The following is a 20,298-nucleotide window of genomic DNA, read 5'->3' as shown; positions in this document are numbered from 1 at the left end:
TACTATTTATTTATCACAGTGCTATAAATAAACCTGTAGGTGAATGGGGTTCACTTGCACAAAAGTTTAGAGTTTTTTGTTCATGTAAACAATTACGTTGAATTGCATATATTTGGACCAGAACTATGTCACTAGCTACACTATACAGTACAGCTGTAGTGGTCAGATAAGTTTTTGATCTGTCCTTTATCCCTCCCTTGGAAAGCACGTGGCATTCAGAATCAGTGTTCCAACCAGGGCCTAGGACCAATCACCCTGTGCCTAAGACTTACTTTCCAAAACTCTAACCTGTTTGGGGTGGTACCATAGCTGCTGCTCTTACCTGGGCCAAGTTGGGCCATTTGAAATCTGACTGTACCTGCTGTGCCTGGAGGCTGAGGCAGATCTAAAAGGAAGTGCTACAGCATGCCCAGGGGCTGGCACCTGGGGTAAAATGGTAAATAGACTTAAGAGCACTGCTGATTCTTGAGATGGGCTAGGCCCTTCTGCAATTCTCCACTAACCAATACAGGGGCAAGATAGCCAGGGGTGAGTATTTAAGTGCTCTCTGTATGTGCTACTTACTCATGTACTGAGCATGACCAGTTCATCTGCTGAAGCCACTGCCCTTTACCCTGCCCTTGTTAGTGTAGACTGCTTTTGATGGGTTAAAAAGTGCCAAAGGGGGCAAATCGATAATGGCATTGAAGGTACAATTATAAAGTTTGTGAATGATGAAAAGCTGCACACATACAAAATAGGAAATGACTTCCCATCAAGGAGTACTGCAGACACAAGCTGAATATGAGTACTGTAGAAAGGGATCTTGCAAAAAATCAGAGTATGTTTGGGATGGCTACTCTACTCTTTGCTGATTAGGTCTCAACTGGAATAAAAGTTGGAGAAAGTTTAGAGAAGAGAAAAAATAAAGCTCTAGAAAACATGATCTAGGAGGGAAGTAGCATCTTTTTACAAAGGCTGTTTCTTACACGCCATAGCTATAACTAACGGCTACCGGTAGCACATTGCTGCACGCAGCAATTTCACAGCGATTCTACTGCAAGAAGCGGCCCCCTGTAGCCATTTGCTACAGCGGGAGGTAGCAGTTTGCGACACTGGCAGGTTCTTACGCTCCACGCCGTGCCGGTAACTGCTACCAGCAGCGCCTCGCTACGCCGGGGGCACGACGCAGGGGCCGGCAGCTCCGCGCACAGACCGGAAGCGGCGCCAACGAGCCGCCGCGCTACGTCCCCCGGCTCGGCAGAGGGCGGTCAAACCGCGCCTCTTCCACTCACATCCGGGTGCGAGGAGAGTCACTTCCGGCTATCGAGTCGCTCAGCAGCACCGTTTCCTTCACCGAGCGCCGGAGCGGCCTGGTCTGAGGCCTCCGCACCGAGCTCAATTTTTTTCCTCTCCCCGTTGCTGGGGTTGCCGCTCTGTGGTCCCGGCCGGCCGGCGTGACGCCCCCGCTCCGCCGCCATGAAGCTCGTGAGGTGAGATGGGCCCGGATGGAGGCGGATTGGGGGGCAGCGGCGGGAAAGGCGCGCGCTGGGCCGGAGCCTGGGCCTTGTCCCGTCTCGTGCCGCTCTGGCTGTTCGCGCTCCGTCCTCTTCCCCCCTCCCCCACTCCTCTCGCGCCGCTGTCGCCCCGGGCTCTCCGTTCCACGGCGAGTGTGAGCAGGGCCCCGCCCGGTGCAGGTGCCGCCTGGTATCGGCTCCGCTCTCCCCGAGCCGGTGCCAGGCGCTGCTAGGCGGGTACGTGCCAGGGACTCCCCGCCCCATACAGCGCGCACCTGAGCCGGAGACTCGGTGTTGGCCGTTCCCGCCCCCAGCCTCGATCCTGCCCCACCCCCACAGCACCGGGCTGCCCCCAAATCCTGCCCCCCGCCCCCCGGCTGCTTCTGTCCCAAGCATCCCCCAGGGAAACTGGCGTTTAACGTCACGCACGTGGCTTTTCCCATCCCGCGGGAGCGGCTGGGTTAGACTTTTAGCAGGATAGTTCTCGCTGGGCTCTGATCTTTGCTCGCTGGTTGTGACTCCATCGCTGCTTCGCTTTCTTCCTTGGCCAACAAGCAAACATGAATCCGGCTATTGATAAAAGAAAGTGCTATCACCCAATGTGGTGTCGTCATTTCCCGCGTGTTTTAAAGCCGCCCTCAGCAAGTTATACGATTGTTCACTAGCTAGAAGACTTATTCTCTGGTAATTGTGAGATTGGGCAGAATAAGGAAAAGTTTGGCTCCCTTCTCAGCTGCTAAACTCAGCAAGAGAGGGACTCCCTGTCCCCAACTAATCCACATACAAAGAGGACTCATGCAGTGCTTGTAAATGCTTCTATGTCAGGGCATTCCCCCTCTGTCATATTTAACTGAAAAAAAAAAAAAAAGTAGGGCAGTGGATTTGTAAAAATCCGGACAGCCTCCCTTTAAAGCAATGTTTAAAACACTAATTATCCCTGTTAAACAATCATTCAAACAATTGTTAAACTAAATTATTTTTCACTTTTGTTCATCTCTTACACTTCATTCAGCTTGTACAAATGAAAATAGGTTAGTTTGTTGTATTGTCACTTTCACTTTAAGGCTCAGAAATGTTAATACAGTGCAATGGTGTTTGGGCTACAAAGACTGTTTAATGCAAATGAATTATTGAACAAATTCCTTTACCATTGACTGCTTTGTAAAACTATTTTTAACTAAACAAATTCTGGGATAAACTAGCCTGTTTCTGTTTGGGTACTGCAGAATTTTGGCAAGGGGTTAGACTAGATGACCCATGCAGTGCCTTCTAGCCCTATGATGCAAGTAACGTACTTGACTATTTGCACGATAGCAGTGACGGTAGCTGTTATGTTTATTTTGTTAAAAAGCAAAGCTTGTATTAAGTGACAGGTAACCAGCAAAAAACAGCTGCTTAATAAATGCTTTATAATGCTCGGCTTCCAAATAAAGGTGTAGCAGAATTGTACTTAGTATGTTTGGGGATTCTTTGTAGCCGTGTCCAATCAGGTTGCTTAGCAAGTGTGCTCTCTTCTATGGCTTTCACTGTTTTGTTTTGTTTTGTTGTTTGTTACAAAGCCTCAGAGTCCACATAGAATTACCTTTTTGGAATATTATGAGGTTTGAGATCGCTTCACAGTTTGTGCAATATGTATGACAGGGCCGGGTACTTTCTGAAGATTATTCATGTATTGTGATATTGAAATTGAAGTTCTGTTTTTCAACTACACTTTTATTTTGCAGGTTTCTAATGAAATTGAGTCATGAGACTGTGACCATTGAACTGAAGAATGGAACACAGGTGCATGGAACAATCACAGGTATGATGTTCAAGATGTTAGGACACTAAACCAAAATAATTAAGGAATTGATAGACAGTGAAAGGAAAATCTGTTCTCTTCTAAAGAGACTCCACGATGTTTGCTAAATGAGTCTCCTTAAGAGATGCATTTTGTGAAATACTTGGTGACAAAAAGTTTAAAATCACCCCACAAGCAGTAGCATTAGGAACATCAGTTCAGGGTTCTTCCTTACTTGGGTATTTGTGGTGAATGTTCAGACTGTACATGTATCTTTTATTTAAAGACCAGCGACAGACAACTAATCTAATGTATGAGATGTTCTCAGAGTTTTAATAATGTGGACGGTATCTGAATAAATACTGTGTTGAGGACTACCACCTGTCTCTCACTGGGGTTTACTGTGTTTATTTTTTCCCACCCTTTTGTTCTGTTGTTCTCTTTGACCTTCCCATGCAGGTTTCTTTGCTGCCTTCTGCTCCTGCATGTGCTTCTCGATCCCTTAGTTCTTTCTGCCTTGAATTTACTGCTCAACTGCATTTTTCCCTTCTCCTACGTTTCCATAGACATTTTTCTTCATCTTGTAACTATCATCTCCAGACTCAGGTGGTGGCTCCTGTTTCTTCTCCTTTATATAGAGGCGTCCCCTGCTAAAGGCAGGTAAAAATGAGATACCAGTTGTCTGTATTTACAGGCAACTGAGCTCTTTTCAAGAGTCCAGGTGCATGTAGAAGCAACTGGAAGCATGGCCATCACTCTGATCTGCCAGCTCTTCATAAACCACCAGGAAGTGCTTTGAAGACTCATAGATCATAATTGATCACAATAATAGACCAGGGGCAAAAGGTCAAATTTTGTAATATTGTTTAATATTCTGTGTTCAGATTCTGGGCTGTTAGATTATAATACTGAGAGCCAGGTACTCCTGAATTGTAATAATTGGCACACCAGGGGGCTTTGGGGAATCTCTTTTAGGCCTTGTTTATACACAGAGTTGCACTGGTTTAACTAAAGATGTGTCTGCTCTCCTCTCAAGTTTTACTGTGGATGTTTGTGTACAGCTATCAGTAAGGGATGTGATGTGTATATACATATTTTTTTAACGGGCAGTAAAAACTCTAGTGTAGACAGTTATACCTGTATACTTTATTTTGTTTTGTTGAACCATAGTAAACTATTCCGGTGTCAGCATGTTTATAAAGGTATAACTTCATCTACAGTAGGGCTCTTGCTTTAACTATGCCAGCATCATCAAAGTGGTTAAAGTGTAGACAAGGCCTTAGTTAAACCAGTGCATGTTTGTTTGTGGGGAAGTTTATTTCTATTTAGCTTAATCTGGTGCTAAAATATGCCACTCTTAAATCAAAATAAGTGTCTGTTCTTTACACAAACTTGCACCTGTTTCAGTACAGTGGGTTTTAAAACACGTCTTGTAAACTGGTGCTAATTTGTGTAGACAAGGACTTAAACCGTACAGTTTTGAGAAGATTGATTATTATACAATATTCTGAAAATACATGAAGTGAAGCATACATTTGTAAAGTTGTTATTCCTTGGGGTCTCTGACCTATTTATGTGGTCAGCAGTGCCCTGATGGGCCAGAAGATCCAAAGGAGTGAAGGTTTTTTGTGATTTTATTGATGAAGTAACATAATTTGTAGCCTTAAATTTTGTGATCGGAGCGCTTTACAGAAACAGTGAAGAGTACAACTAATTTTAATTGGCATGATCATCGGAAATAGAAAATTAATCCTAGTTCCTATCTTACATTTTGAAAACATGTGTAGGATATTGCAAAACTTAACCCTGAAAATTAATTGGTCTACGTTACACTAAGTCTTCATGCTGGAATGACATTAGAAACGATTAGCTGGGACATGCCATGTAGTCTTCACAGAGCAGCAGCCCTTAAATGTATTGCCTAATGTTATTTTAATTTCTTCTCACTTTTTTTGATGGGCCCTAACACTGCCCTTCATTACAGCAACACATTGAAGTTTGGCAGAGGCATGTTCCTGGAATCTGCAAGATGCCTTTTGCTGGCCCATGAAAATCCATGATGATTTTTCGTAGTTATAAATCCTTGAAGATCTTTTCTGCTGTCAAATTCATTAACATTCATTACTTGAGTGTACACACTGCCCTGGCATCTCGCTGAAGTATGCTGTATATAACACAACCAGATCGCATACGTGCAGACTGGATTCTTTTCCACTTCTCTACTTTGCTGCCTCTTCTCTCCCCCTATTAAAATTCCAATTGCCTAGGAGATGCATAAACCTGGAAACCAGAAGATTGTGAATGCTTGACTTGCTATTTCTACAGACCTTCATTCTGTGCCCTTCGCAACCTTTGTTGTTGAGTAAGGTCTTGCATGTCATTGAGAGATGTCAAACTGGGAAAGTAATCCAGACTGCTAAAATGGCAGACCCAAGTAGAGCTGGTTGGGAATTTTCTGATGAAAAACAATTTCACTGGAAAATTCCCGTTTGTTGAAACAAAAACTTTTTGCAGGGACATATCAGTTTAGGCAAAACTCTTTCTTTGCAAAGGCCTTGGTTTTGTCCCACTGCAGAATGAGATTTCAAAAAAATCATCCAAAGGTTTTCACAGAGCTGGAAAAATTTCCTATCCAACTGTAGACCCAACACTGTGGCCATGCTGCTGACCTTTCTGTGTTTGACTGTGCTGTCTGTAAAATGTGGTGACTCCTGGATATGTGACCCACGGTTTCAGTCTGGTGTTTGTCCTCTGGTAACTGGTTTGCAGAAGATAACAGCCTTCTACTGCTGCCAGCCCATGTAGTTAGTCCATTAACTCAAGTACTGGAGAGCTGTGCTGAGGGTCCAGGGTTCATATATCGCTGATGACTAGGGCCCTACTAAATTCACGGTCTGTTTGGTCAATTTCATGGTTATAGGGTTTTAAAAATCATAACTTCCATGATTTCTGCTATTTAAAACTCAGATTTCTCTGTGTTGTAATTGTAAGGGTCCTGACCCAGAAAGGAGTTGTGGCGTGTCACAAGGTTATTGTAAGGGGGTTGCGGTACTGTTGCACTTACTTATGCGCTGTTGCTGGTGGCGGCACTGCCTTCAGAGCTGGACATTTGGAGAGAGGCAGCTGCTGGCCAGGATCCCAACTCTGGCTTCAGAGCTGGGCCCTCAGCAGCCACCACTCTCCAGCTGCCCAGTTCTGAAGGCAGCAGCGCAGAAGCAAGGGTAGCATGGTACGGTATTGCCATCCTTACTTCTGCCCTGCTGCTGGCGAGGTGCTGCCTTCAGACCTGGGCACCCAGCCAACACCTGCCACTCTCTGGCTGTCCAGCTCTGAAGGCAGTGCAGAAGTAAGGGTGGCAATACTGCAACCCTCCTAAAATAACCTTGTGACACCTCTTCCACCCCAACTCTCTTTTGGGTCAGGACCCCCAGTTTGAGAAACACTGGTCTCCCCTGTGAAATATGTATAGTATATGGTAAAAGTGCACACAAGATCAGATTTCACGGGGGGAAACCAGATTTCATGGTCCGTGGTGTGTTTTTCATGACCATGAATTTGGTAGGGCCCTATTGATGATACATGATAGGTGAGGAGGGTGGTTGCTACAAATGCACATAATATTATTTCTTTTTAATAAAATCTAGGAAATTAAATACAAAGAAAGTCTGTTAAAATAATGTTAAGGTTGTAAGTTAAGAAATGCCAGAATTAAGTTTGTCCACTAATTCTGTCTCCTTATATGTATCATGATACATAAGGCTGTGTTTAATCATGGATATTTTTAGTCAAAGTTATGGACAGGTCACAGGCCATAAACAAAAATTCATGGGTCTGCGACCAGTCCATGACTTTTAGTCACGGCGGGTGTTTTTAGTAAAACTTGGGTTGGGGGCCGTGGGTACTCTGGGGGTGGGGGATGGTCTAGGAGAGTGGCCCGGGACCCCTGCTGGTTCTGGAGGGAGCAGGTATTGGCGAGGCTGGCAGGGGCTTTCTCCCCGGCTCCGTGTCCCTGCAGCTCCTCAGCAGAGGCAGGGGCCAGAGCAAAGGCTCCGCTGCTCCCACCACAAATGCCAGCTGCTGCAGTTCCCATTGACCAGGAATTGCAGCCAATGGGAGCTGTGGGGGCAGGGCCTGCGGGCATGGTTAGCGTGTGGTGCGGTGACTCTGCTGCTGCCTAGGAGCTGCAGAGTGGCCATGCCAGTGTGAGCCTGGGAGCCCCTCACCCTGAGGTAAGCACCTCCCCACATCCTCCAGCCCTGAGCCCCCTCCTACACACCCAAACTGCTGCTGGCCCACGGGCTGCCCGAGCCAGGCAACCCCTGAGCCAGCTCCAGCCACTGCAGAAGTCATGGAGGTCACGGACAGTCACAGAATCCGTGACCTTCATGGCAGACTCGCAGCCTTAACGATACAGTCTTTAATTAAGTGATCATACACTTCTTTTTTTTTCAGCAGGACCACTGTCTAACTTGAGTGCCGGGATGAGCCATGCTCCATGAGTAAACCAGGGTTGTGCAGTCAATGAGTCTGTTTGACCGTTGCCTCGTTAGCTGTAGGGGAGGGAAGGTATTCAGAGAACAAGATAGGGACTACAGGAAGAGAAAAAATGGTTTTGTGATTAAGGGAGTTGAATGCTATCTAGGTGAATTGGGTTCTGGTTCTACCAGACTTATCATTTGGTGGACAAGTCATTTAAATAAAATTTTTCATAGATAGCTATTAGTTGTGCTTCTCCTTTTCAAATGTAAGTCTAGTAACAACATCCTTTCTAAAATGGCATTACCTACCATGCTAAAAGTAACCAATTTTTTGATACAGCAGCAGAGAATCCTGTGGCACCTGGACAGTCACTGAAAGAAGCTCATCCAGCCCTGACTTAAGATCCTGCTTCCATCCAGGGGATCCAGTGGTCCTGGTGCGCCGTAACAACCTCTTTTTTAGACTTCCGTCTAATTTTTCTTCTTTCTCTCAGCAGTGATTTTTGGCTTTGGTGTAACTGCAACTCCTGGAGTTGGGTCATATATGTAACTGCAACTCCTGGAGTTGCAGTTACACCAAAGCCAAAAATCACTGCTGAGAGAGAGAAGAAAAATTAGACGGAAGTCTAAAAGAGGTTGGTACGGCGCACCAGGACCACTGGATCCCCTGGATGGAAGCAGGATCTTAAGTCAGGGCTGGATGAGCTTCTTTCAGTGACTGTCCAGGTGCCACAGGATTCTCTGCTGCTGTTACAGATCCAGACTAACACGGCTACCCCTCTGATACAATTTTTTTGATGCGTTTAGTGTCTCTTCCCTAAAATTTGTCGTCTGTCTGTGTTCCAGGAGTGGATGTCAGTATGAATACGCATCTTAAAGCTGTGAAAATGACACTGAAGAACAGAGAGCCTGTACAGTTGGAGACATTGAGTATTCGGGGAAATAATATTCGATACTTCATTCTGCCAGACAGTTTGCCTCTGGATACCTTGCTAGTGGATGTTGAACCAAAAGTCAAATCCAAGAAAAGGGAAGCAGGTTGGTTTGTGATTTCGCCTTTGTTTTATTCCAGATTACTAAAGGGGTGGTTTGTTTCCTCCATAAATGAATACTTTTGTTGAATCTTCAGTAATCTTAAAAAATGTCTGGTTAGAACATTTTAGTTTCTGTGATAGCCTGCTTTTATTTTTTTCCTGCAGTACTGTGTAAAAAGCAAAGTTTTTGAGGCTTCTTGTCCTCTAGCTGGAAGGCACTGGCAATTTGTAGATGATTTGATGTCCTGATAATAAAACTCAGTGTGTAAGGTTAACATGGACACCCTTCTTAAATTCTACATCATTCTGAAATTGTGTATATGGTGTCCTACCAGAGAAGAAATTTTTTGAAGTTTGAGAAAAAATTAAATCAGTGAATTCTGAAATGATTTCAAAATGACTTTTATTTTGCTTTTCAAGTTCACTAGTGTGTGTGCGCCACATCTCTCTTTGCACTATTAATTTCAGGTTTTGTTTCTTGACTTCTGAGAGCTAGTACAGGGGGGCCTCCCTTACTATGATGAGTGGATAACTGAGTCATGTGCTACAGGGGTTAAAAATGAACCTTTGGATTCTGTATGGTCTCTGGAGATCTTAACTTTTCATGATAAGCCTGGGATGTTTTTTCAGATAGGTAGGGTTCTGGCTCCAGCTCCCATCTACATCATATTTTCACACAAGAGTGTTCTAATTTTTTTTCCTCAGACAAACAATTCCTAAACAAAAATCTTTAAGATAGCATTAAAGTTGTAAATAGGGGACTATTAATTTAAAGCCACACTATTAAAACTTTGTTGTAACAAGAAAAACTAGAAAAAGAGAAAAGTTGTAGTTAGGGGTTCATAAACAACTTTACCTGTGTGCCATGTCTTCATCCACCTAATAAGGATATGCTTAAGATAACTTCACTTGAAGCTTTAAAATCATTGACTATAGTTGGAAACAATAAACTCTGTGAATAGAACCATGGTATGTTTTACAGAAATGTTGGCCCCTTCTTTCCTCTTCAGTAGATAACATCCTAGCTTGGTTTGGTGAATGTAGTACTGAGATCTCTGGCCTATACACATTATGTGGATTGTATAAAGAGGATAAGTGAGCTGTAATGGAGTATGGGGTCTGTAATTTATATAAATAAGATGACTGCAGAGTCTGGACCATGTAGCACTAGTCTGTGTAGGCACATTGATGGGGCTCGCCACAACATTGTGAGACCCCCTCCCCCACCCACTATGAATAATCTATTGACTATGTGGGAAATTGAAATAGGAGTGAGTTACTTTTCTGGGTCAGTACATGAAGGATAAGAGGCATGCTGTTTGTTACATTGTACCATATGGGAAGGTGAACTAGAGAAAGATCTTTGGGTCATATATGTTGGATGGTGGCTTGTGGCATGTACTGGAAACAAATGAGGTAGCTAGATGTTAGTTTGTTTCTGACTTAATAAATTGAGACTGTGACATGGTGGGTAGAGTTCAAGTTGTTGGAAATCTCAGTCATTTTTGGAAATTGAGTAAACATAGTTTCAGGTTAATACACCTGTTCCTGGGTACCTCTGTCAAGTTTTGTTTCTACTGTCGTTTCTTATTTTTTTTCAAATGTTTTTCTTTGTTGCAATCTGAATGGTTTTGTCTAGAATTTTTCCGTTAATTACCTTAGAAAAATAGGTAAAGAAATTTCAATAAAGCTCTTTCTTTTTAAGCGGGTGATATCCATTTCAGGTTGTTTGTGGAACTTGCCTACAGAATTCCTCCCTACTTATGCAACTAAGCATTCAGGTGTTTTCAGTTAATATCTATGTGCAGCATAACTATTCACATTTTTCACTTATTATTTTCACTTATTGGTAAATGAACACTGAATTAATCTGCCAAGAAGTAGTTAAGGTTCTTTTGAGGGACACATGCTGCATGTTTGTGCCAGGTTCTGCTGCCAACTGTGAAATCCTTCATCCCTCTGCTCTCTCCCCCTTACTTTGACAAACATTGCGGGAGAGGAGGAAAAGTGCACTGTTATGTATTTCAAAATATTTTACTCTACGGTGTGAACAGATTTTTACAGTATTACACAGATGAGTTCCATAAAATTTCTTGTTCATTAACCAGCTCAGTTGATCAGAAACCCCAACATGTATGATCTTAATAAGTAATTAGACCTATTTATCTCAATTTGCCAATCCTCCATAATAATGCACCTTACTGATGTTTTATGAAGACACCTATTTTTTTCAGATCTTCACGATACTCTCCATCGTCTCAAACCATAGTTAAACATGCAAAGCACCATGATTAGAACACACCTCTAAATGTCCCTGCCTAATGGGATATATAAAATCTGTAGCAGCTTGGTCAATAGTTCTGTCAGAGATGTATTAGGAAAAAAGACATGCCAACATAGTAGGTAAATTTGTTATGAATGTGTGAATAGGATCTCACTTAGCATGTTCTTTCCTATTCAATATTGTAAATCAGTTGGATGATTTCCACTTTTCTTGAACTAAACTGTTGCAGCCAAGAGATGGCCAAAAATTGAAAAATGCTCAGCACCCAACATTTCTTACGGAAAACAGTGGGAGCTGTTGAATGATCAGTTCTTGAGAAAATGTGGCCACTTTTTAGTTGCCTAAAAGAAAGTTGAACAGTTTGGAAAATCTGGCGCTACACTTACACATTTTACACCTGCCTTTGCCTGATTCTTTGATAATATATTTTGCCATAGACAAGTTATATGAATAGGGTATGAAGCCTGTAAGTGTTGTAGCATCTTGTGTATTTAAATCCCAATTCCTGAATTGTTAGGCTTTATTCAGAGAGCTAGTGTCAAGCTTTCATATTATTCAGAAAGCTAGTATATGCCTTGTTTTCAGAAGTGAAAGTGGAGTAGAGAAAAGTAAATTGTACAAGAGTTTTTATTTAAAAAATGCAAAAATCAAGTGCAAGGGAATTGAAATAGAAAAATAAAAACCAAAAACTTCCGTGTGTCTGAAATTGATAGCATTATCACAATCTGGTATCCAATTACAAGTCCTATATGATAAAATACATCTTTTACACTTGATACAGCATACACTTTATTTCAAATAACTTTTACACCTGAATAGAGTTTAATTTGTTCTTTGTTTTGTTTGCTCAGTTGCAGGAAGAGGCCGTGGCAGAGGTCGGGGCAGAGGCCGTGGTCGTGGCAGAGGAAGAGGGGGACCTAGGCGATAACTTCTCACACCACAGATACATGTTACAAAATTCTAAGCAGTCTGATATTTTTTGTACAGGTTTTGTTTACAATGTCGATTTTTTTAATAAACTCAAATGTGGAAAAGTTGTCTCTCTTGTCAGTTAAGCCCTGAATGGGGTTTGTATTCATTGTATGGAGCCGTAGAGCATTACTGTGGCCTAAGCATGCCATGTTACCTTTGTTCATGCAGTTCAGCCAAGAGAATTTCTTTTCCTAGTACATACTATAATACCACCTCTTGCTCTTCTCTGACCAGGAAAGCTAGTTGTTATGTTGTAATACTGTTCAATCAAAATGAATGTTGTTTCTTCCTTTGCAAGACACATACCGTGTTCCATTAAGGTCACATAACCAAAATGTATATTTAGAGAATTTATACTTTTTAAATGTTGTGTTTTGTTTAACATTGCATTTCAGGGGACCTCTTCTGTTGTACTTAACAAAAAAAAAAAATACAATTCTACTATCTAATTGAAACTTAATATGTAACACATCTTGAGTTCATTCTGTTATAGAAAGACTTTCTCACAGGGAAAAATGGTTCAGATCTATCAAACATTGGAATGTGGCATCATAAGATTAAAATCAAAATACATATTCATGGATGTGAACTTTGTTGAAGTTAGTTGTATGGTGTGAGACTTTTGTGGTTTGTGAAACTGTCACAAATACATTTTACTGCGTAAAGGTGTGCATCTACTAGTAACTCCCTAGAAAACAGGTACTGTACACAGTTGCATAATGGAATCTGAAATTTACTTCTGTTGGAAACATCAGAATTGATATAGCTTATGCATAAGCTTAAGCTGTTTTGCTTTTACATCAGCTCTTAAGAAATATTGACCCCCTTTACCTCAACATATAGATACTTAAGTAGAAAAGACTGGCACATTCAGATTACAAAACTTGAGAAGTCAAACTATATATATAAAACTTCAAGAAAACCACTCCTGTACATGCATGCTATTTTGAAAAGTAATTTCCAGTACTTCAACTATATGAAAACAAATTCTTTTGTAACTGATCTCATTGTCTTAAGTAGGCAGTACTGCACAGTGAAAGATAATAGCCTAACATCAGTTGTCATTAGCCAGTAATACTTGGTACCTTGTGCTAGGTGGCTTTTTGTGAGCTGCTGTTCTTTGTATATCAGTTAGGGACCCTCTTAAGGCTTCATCTGCCACAGAAGAGCTTTTTGAACTACTGTGGGAGCTGCCAAGAGCACTTCATGGTAAATACATCACCCAAGGTTCTGCATATCTATGAATAGTTGCTACAAGTAATGGTTAATGTGGTCTCCAAGATCCACACAGTTATTGCAACAGGTGATAAAGTTTTCATGAGTCCAGTTACGAATGTTTATTCAAGAGTTGATACACTTCTCTTCTTCAGTCTCTTCATAAGAAAAATGATTAATGCACCTAATGGTATACACATTGTGGACGCAGCCACAAGTAGTCCAATAACTGCCAAGGCATAACTTGGATAATCTTTTGTAACCAGTTGACCCTGCAGATAAGAGAATATTAGCATGAAATAATTATAACCCTCTCCTCTTTGTAACTTACTATACGAAATGAGGTCCTTTACTACCCCAAAAATGTTGGATCTTTAATTTTTGATGGCTGGCAGTGATCTTAAATTTATGCACAGTTTTGCTAGAGAACAAAGTTTAATTGTAAAGCAGATGTTGGAGTGTAGAGGTGGTCAGTATACCTTGATGTAAATATCAAGGATTGGTATGGACTGTCACTTCGAGACATCACTCATTTTAGTTCCAGAATTTGCTGTGCACAATACATTTTTCTTGTTCTTACTAAAAAGTAACAGTAGAAATAAAGAATCATGAAAACAGTTATAGAAAGTTGTTTATGCTAATAGGTTAAATCCCACAGCATTTTGTATTTCTTGCATGATTAATTTTTGTCCCGTATGTGGGCTGTGGCAGGTGGAGAGAGATGGACTATAGAGCTTTAATCACTACTGACCTAGGCTGGATTTGAACTGCCAACCTTGAGGCAAAGTACTAGTGGAGTGTGCTACACAAAATGAATGAATGGTTTCATGTCAGTTCTCATACTTCCCAGATAGGCCATTGCCTCAGTAATCTGAACAGAGGCCACATCCTGAACAGTCATGGAAACAATTACCCTTATCCCTAGACTACATTCTAGTAGATGGGGTAACTAGCGTTGCTGCCTGTGCTTATCTGTCTGTACTTGCTGTGATGATTGCTCCCATCAGCACCTTTTAAGTACACTAAGTTCATTGAACCTTTTTTTTTTAAATTTTAAAGTATGCCTATTCTAAATACAATATTAGGATGGCACACTTCACTTCCTGTCTCTTTAAGGGGGAAAAAGATGCTGTCTTAATCATGAGTTCAGAATAAGTCCTTCCCAGATTATGTATGCACATCTCTAAAGCACTCAGCTCTCAAGCAGTCAGAAAGTAAAGGTACAAGGTGTCACTTTTCCTGTTAGTGCCACTTTAAAAAGCCTAAATGTGTGGAATTCAAGGTTTAGTGGCATCAAGGAGCTAAAGAAATTTTTTTTTAAAAATCTAAACTACATGGCTGCAGTTCTGTTCCTACAGCATCACTGTGTCTTATGGGATGTAAGCTACTCTTTCTCCCATGCTCAATGGGATTATCTGAATTCCAACTGTATCCTGCTAATTCTCCTTCCTTTAAATGTGCTCCTTTACCCTCTGACCCCTCGTCACACTGTCTGAGCCTTCATAGTCATGGATAGTCCTCTCATTCTTGCTGTGAGTGAACAGAGCTGTGAACAACACTCCATGAACTAATCAATAAAGAGGCTGTTCAGGAGTGCTGTCTGTGCCTTTAGTGCTGGATGTACTATAGCTGACTGCTCTCAGCTTTGGTGGTCTGGGAATCCAGCTAAATTATGTAATGCAACCCAAAGCTGCTGTATAGCTATTCAGAGCTTTACTATATGTCTGCTATTTTCCCATAATGTAATTAGTGCTTAAATGGAGAAACTGAATGGAGGCCTGTATCTTGCATTCAGCAGCACCATCTAGATTTCTCTGAACACTTGAAGGGATTGTCAGCTGTGATACAACTCATACAGCTAGCATTGTGAGAGATACTGCAATATACTAGCTGTCTTAAGTGTTGCCACTTATCACCAGTTGGAGGTTGGCAGAAAAGCAACAAAGCTTACTATAGCTGGTGCAGGTAAATATTTGTTACAGCTGTTTAACATTAAATAGTGTGATGGGGCAAGGCCAGATGGCTACAGTAAAGTACTGAGAAACAGGTATGTTAGCCCCAGGCTAAACAAATCCCTAGGACCATGGTAACCAAATGGCAGTTGCTCCACGTTAATCAAGGCACTTGGAGCCAATTAAGACCTTTCTAGAAGGCAGTAGAGATAGCTACTTTAATTAGAACACCTGCAGCCAATCAAGGCAGGCTAATCAGGGCACCTGGGTTTAAAAAGGAGCTCACTCCAGTCAGGCAGAGAGGAGCCAGAGGAGAAGGAGTGTGTGTGAGGAGCTGGGAGCAAGAAGGCAAGGAGCTGAGAGTGAGAGAGTGTACTGCTGAAGGATTGAGGAGGACAAGCATTATCAGACACCAGGAGGAAGGTCCTGTGGTGAGGATAAAGAAGGTGTTTGGAGGAGGCCATGGGGAAGTAGCCCAGGGAGTTGTAGCTGTCCTGCAACTGTTATAGGAGGCGCTACAGACAGCTGCGATCCACAGGGCCCTGGGCTGGAACCCAGAGTAGAGGGCGGGCCTGGGTTCCCCCCAAACCTCCCAACTCATCAGACACAGGAGGAGCTGACCCAGACTGGGGGGAAGATCACTGAGGTGAGCAAATCTGCCAATAAGCGCAGGACCCACCAAGGTAGAGGAGGAACTTTGTCACAATAGTGAGAAACATTAGCGCTTATGTAAGTAAGCTTTTAACTTTGAGGCCAAATTCGTCACTGGAAACTTTCCTCAGTGGGATTATTCCTTCCTAACGTGGCACAGTTGTGATCCCGGTCTCTGCAAAATGTTTTCAGTCTTGCTGCATTGGAATCTGCAGTTCTCCAGCCAACAGCAGAAACCCACACCCTTTCAGATACCCAAATCAGCAGTGGCATGAAAACACTATAAAATTGATTGCTTTCCTTTTAATAACATAAAAGGAACATGTCCTGGAATGTTGTTAAATTAATATTTACTTAAGAAAATCCAAATTGATCTTTCTCTGTGATAAAAATGTATTTAAGTACTTTTATCAAACATGTATTATGCCTGCCAGGGAGAATGAATTGGATTGTGATTCATTCTATTGTACGTGTAATTAGGTGTGTGGGAGCTTTTTCGAAGTACTGAAAATCTCTTGGTCTCATGAAAATGTCATTTCCTATTCACAGTTGATCGTGTAGTGTGGTATAAATGTTGTGTTTGTTAGAATCACTGGTAATATTTTGAACTCTTAGATGAAAGCTTTATTATTTGTGTGAGGGTTAGGGAATGCAGCTGCTTCTGCCTGCCATTAAAATTAAAGACCCATATTAGTTCCAGATTGAAACCTGCTGTGTTAATTTTCAGCTGGTGCAATTTGAGCAGGCTGCCCCCATGCTTTGAATATGCTGATATCTCCAAGTCCCAATGGCAAGAAGGGACTGGTGATGAAACAAAGTGATAAGTAAAATAAATACCTCTGTGGCATCCCAGGCTTGGTACTGCAGTGTTCCTGTGCGGATGTAGTCAGTGAGGTAAAATATAAACAAGCTTATAATTAGCACAGGACTGACAAAAGCCCACATAATTTTCCAATACCAGTTTGGCTTGTGTCCAAGCATTAGGAGAAGGTCTTTTTCAAATCTGTTTTAAAATAAAAATTGCAGTTTGTTCAACTATACTATTTAGATTTTGCACAAGTAGATTAGATGCTAGGAAAATCTTTCTACCTGTAAGGGTAGTTAAGCTCCTGCACAGATTTCGAAGGGAGGTTGTGAAATCCCCATCACTGGAGGTTTTTAAGAGCAGGTTTGACAAATTCTTGTCAGGGAAGGACTCGGTTTCATTGGTCCTACCTCAGTACAGGGGCCTGGACTTGATAACTTTTCAAGGTCCCTTCCTCATTTAGTTCATCATTGTATTTCTCGGCCAGAAAAAACTCAGATGGATATAACTGCAGATAGCTAAATACCATTGGGCTCTACATTAGGAAAAGATGTATTTTGAAAGATAGGAAGGAAAAAGGCTTGTGGGACCTTTTTAATGTGTAAGGCCTAGAGATTAATGTGTGAATCCTGTAACAAGTCCTATCTAAATATGTACAAATAATATCATATTACTAGGTATGCTCTACAACTATAAAGGACCAAATCTGCTTGTAGGAAAAAAGCTGAGTAGGAAAAAGTGTATGTGGCTAGGCAGAGTGTGAGCTGAAAGAGACCTAGCTGCAGGGAATTTGGCTTGTAATGTGTATTGAGCAGAAATTAAATGGAAAATATTGGGTCATGGTAAGAGAGAGAACTAGAGAAAAACGGAACCATTTATAATGTTTCTAGCTGTTTTTTTTCACCCAAACAACTCCCTAAACCAATGCAGACAGTTTCTATATTAGTTCAAAAAATGCAAGGTGCTCAGTTTCCTAGTGGGTAGGAGAACAGATTATGGCCCTGGCAGACATGCTTAAGTAACCCATGTGGACAAAACTGATGGGGAAGTGTGTTTGGCACTATGCAGTATCTCAAGATCCCTTGTGAAAATGTGGGAAATACTAAGAATGGGAGGCACATATTTGGTCCCATGTTTTGTATAATGATGTAACATACATCTATGAACTGGATGCAGTAAATATGTTTATGTATTTTAATGACTTAGTAGGATTTAAAAACTTTAAATTCACTGTTCAGCTAACAAGTATAAACTTAATAAATCAGGGGTGTCACTGTACACACGTGTCCTGCTGGCCTCTGTCCTTACAGAACACATCTGCTTGGGCTTTGCAACAGATAAGATCACTATGCTTTTCTTTGCAATGATGAGATTTTCTTGGCCTTGGGTGGTGCTCTTGCAAGCAGTACCATGCATTGCTCTGCCTAGTCTGAGGAGTGCCACTGACGTGAGTGGGACTTGTGCATGGGAAGGGATTGGAGTCGCAAGACCTTTAAACATAGAGATTGTTTTTACCTCTGAATGGATGAGTCTGATTAAACTGTTCCCACCCAATACTCCCAGTTGATGGGGGGTGGGGGGGGGCTGTTTTTCCATTGGCTAGGGATAGGATGACCAGCTAGCAAGTGTGAAAAATTGGGACAGAGGGTGGGGGATAATAGGCACCTAAGTAAGAAAAAGCCCCAACTATCTGGACTGTCCCTATAAAATCGGGACATCTGATCACCCTAGCTAGGGATGGGGAACTGGGTTACCCGACTGACTCTCATTTCCCCCTCCCCTTCTTATTTAAACTGCTGTTGGTTAGGGTAACCGGAGCTGCTTGCTCCATCCCGGGTGCAAGTGTTCTGAGGGCAGTGGAAGGGTTTGGGCAAAGGATGCAGTATGTCCACTAAAACTAAGAACAAGAATTAGGTGAGTTAGCAGGGAAGGATAAGCACAGTTTAATAGTGGCCTCTGTAGGAAAAGATAGGTGCAAGCTAAAAGGGAAAAAGCATGTTACCTAAACCAGCGGCTTAGGGCTAGCTTGTCCCTGAGGTGGAAAAACCTGGTGTGGGAAGTGGGAACATCGGAGGTTCCCCTTAATCATGTCCATGGCATCAGTGCTTTAGTCCAGGGGTGGGGTTCGTGCCTGGGATGAGTTATTTTGACCCCCAAAGCCTGAAGATGCATGGAGACCAGAGAAGTGTGACGGGGCGCGTGCAACCCTACTGGATCCCGCCACTGTGGCTCAGTAAGCTTTAAACTTCTGTGAGGAGAGATGTGGGGTCACAGTTGCAGAGGATGTGTAGAGTGGTCACTTCAGCTCTAGCCCCTCCCTTTCCCAGGGATGAATCCTGACCTTGGTACCCTCCCTGGGGAAGCTTGTGAGGGAACAAAAACATGTTGTAGGGGAGGTGCCACCTTCACCTAGCTCTGTGAGTGAATCACCCCCTCTTGGCTGCCCAGGCTGAAAGAACAGCTCAGTCCTCAAATCTGATGAAAGATTTTTTTTTTTTTTTTCCCCTGGAGCTGCTGTCCTGGCCCAAGTGCTTTCCCCAGTGTGTCCTGCCTGCGCCATATCCCTGCAATGGCACAGTTACAGCAGTAAGGGAGGGAGGTTTTAAACTCTTACCTCCTGAGTCCATAGACATAACAAACAGCGATCGTCTCCACCAGGACGATGAGCAGCAGAGAGAGGGTAGCTGCATAGTCATTGAATATGTCAAACCAATAGTTTCCAGCCTCCAGGGTGAACACCAGGCCAACAATGCAGTTGATGAAACAGATGATACCTGTAGGAATAAAACAAAGAGGTTATTTTAGTCACAATGGAAAGGCAACTGTTACTAGAGCAGGAGTTAGAGGCTTTGCATTGAATAAAAGACATTGGGTTTTAGCCTGTTTTTTAGTGGTAATCGGTAGTCTTCTTAGGGTAACCAAGAAAACTAGCAATGTCTAGATACTACAGTGATTGATGCTATATAAATACCCAGGCTAGAGCGTTGATGTGGGTGAGGCCTGTGCTACAGTTGTTAGTGTATGTAGCTTGCATTATAAAGCATTAAAGACCATTTCCCCACATTTGAAGAATGGTTGCTTCATGTGGCACTTTCCTATATAAATTAGCAGAGAAGCCTTGAAAAGGCACAGTGTTGCAATCAGCATCTGGGATGTTCTCTGATGGCAATAGGGTGACTAGATGTCCTCATTTTATCGGGTCTGTCCTGGTATTTACTTGTTTGTCAGGAAGTGAATTGGCCTGATATTTTGCCCTCACACACACAGGTGGAGGGGGCTCATTCCCCCCTGCCCCAGTTCCACTCCGGCCCTGCCCTGACTCTGCCCCTCCCTCCCCCATTGGATCCCTCCCCAAATCCCTGCACTGGCCATGCCTCTTCCCCAAGCATGCCACATTCCTCGTCCTCCTCCTCACCCTTCCCTCCTAGGCTTGCGCTAATCAGCTGTATGGCAGCAGAAGCGCTGGAGGGAGGGAGGAGAAGCAGGATGCGGCAGCCAGCTCAGGGAAGATCGAGGCACGGGGGAGCGAGGCATGGAACTGCCGGTGGGTGCTGAGCTGCCGGTGAGTGCTCAGCTCCCACCAATTTTTCCTATGCCCTGGTGACTCTTTTTTTTTTTTTTTTTTTTTTTT

At 42.6% G+C, this 20,298-nt stretch overlaps 2 protein-coding genes across 2 annotated transcripts in view; one reads left to right on the top strand and one right to left on the bottom strand.

The window, feature by feature from the left end:
* Nucleotides 1-1,297: 1,297 nt before the first annotated feature.
* SNRPD1 (small nuclear ribonucleoprotein D1 polypeptide) lies at nucleotides 1,298-12,083 on the top strand. The gene is made up of 4 exons (XM_032803198.2): nucleotides 1,298-1,472; nucleotides 3,221-3,297; nucleotides 8,601-8,792; nucleotides 11,924-12,083. Exons 1-4 carry the CDS (start codon nucleotides 1,459-1,461, stop codon nucleotides 11,998-12,000), a joined length of 360 nt encoding a protein of 119 aa, XP_032659089.1. The 5' UTR covers nucleotides 1,298-1,458; the 3' UTR covers nucleotides 12,001-12,083.
* Nucleotides 12,084-12,713: 630 nt separating this feature from the next.
* SLC6A20 (solute carrier family 6 member 20) overlaps nucleotides 12,714-20,298 on the bottom strand; it is a 36,949-nt gene continuing 29,364 nt past the window's right edge. Inside the window, exons 9-11 of the mRNA XM_032803194.2 lie at nucleotides 19,282-19,441; nucleotides 16,700-16,865; nucleotides 12,714-13,531 (exon numbers count right to left, since the gene is read on the bottom strand). Of these exons, the coding sequence (XP_032659085.1) occupies nucleotides 13,382-13,531; nucleotides 16,700-16,865; nucleotides 19,282-19,441 (476 nt within the window). The 3' untranslated portion in view covers nucleotides 12,714-13,381. The remainder of the gene's footprint in view (nucleotides 13,532-16,699; nucleotides 16,866-19,281; nucleotides 19,442-20,298) is intronic.

Source organism: Chelonoidis abingdonii, chromosome 2 (genome assembly GCF_003597395.2).
Source record: "Chelonoidis abingdonii isolate Lonesome George chromosome 2, CheloAbing_2.0, whole genome shotgun sequence".
NCBI classification, from domain to species: Eukaryota; Metazoa; Chordata; order Testudines; family Testudinidae; genus Chelonoidis; species Chelonoidis abingdonii.
The sequence above is the reverse complement of the archived record's forward strand: the minus strand, read 5'-3'. Positions and strand labels throughout refer to the sequence as shown.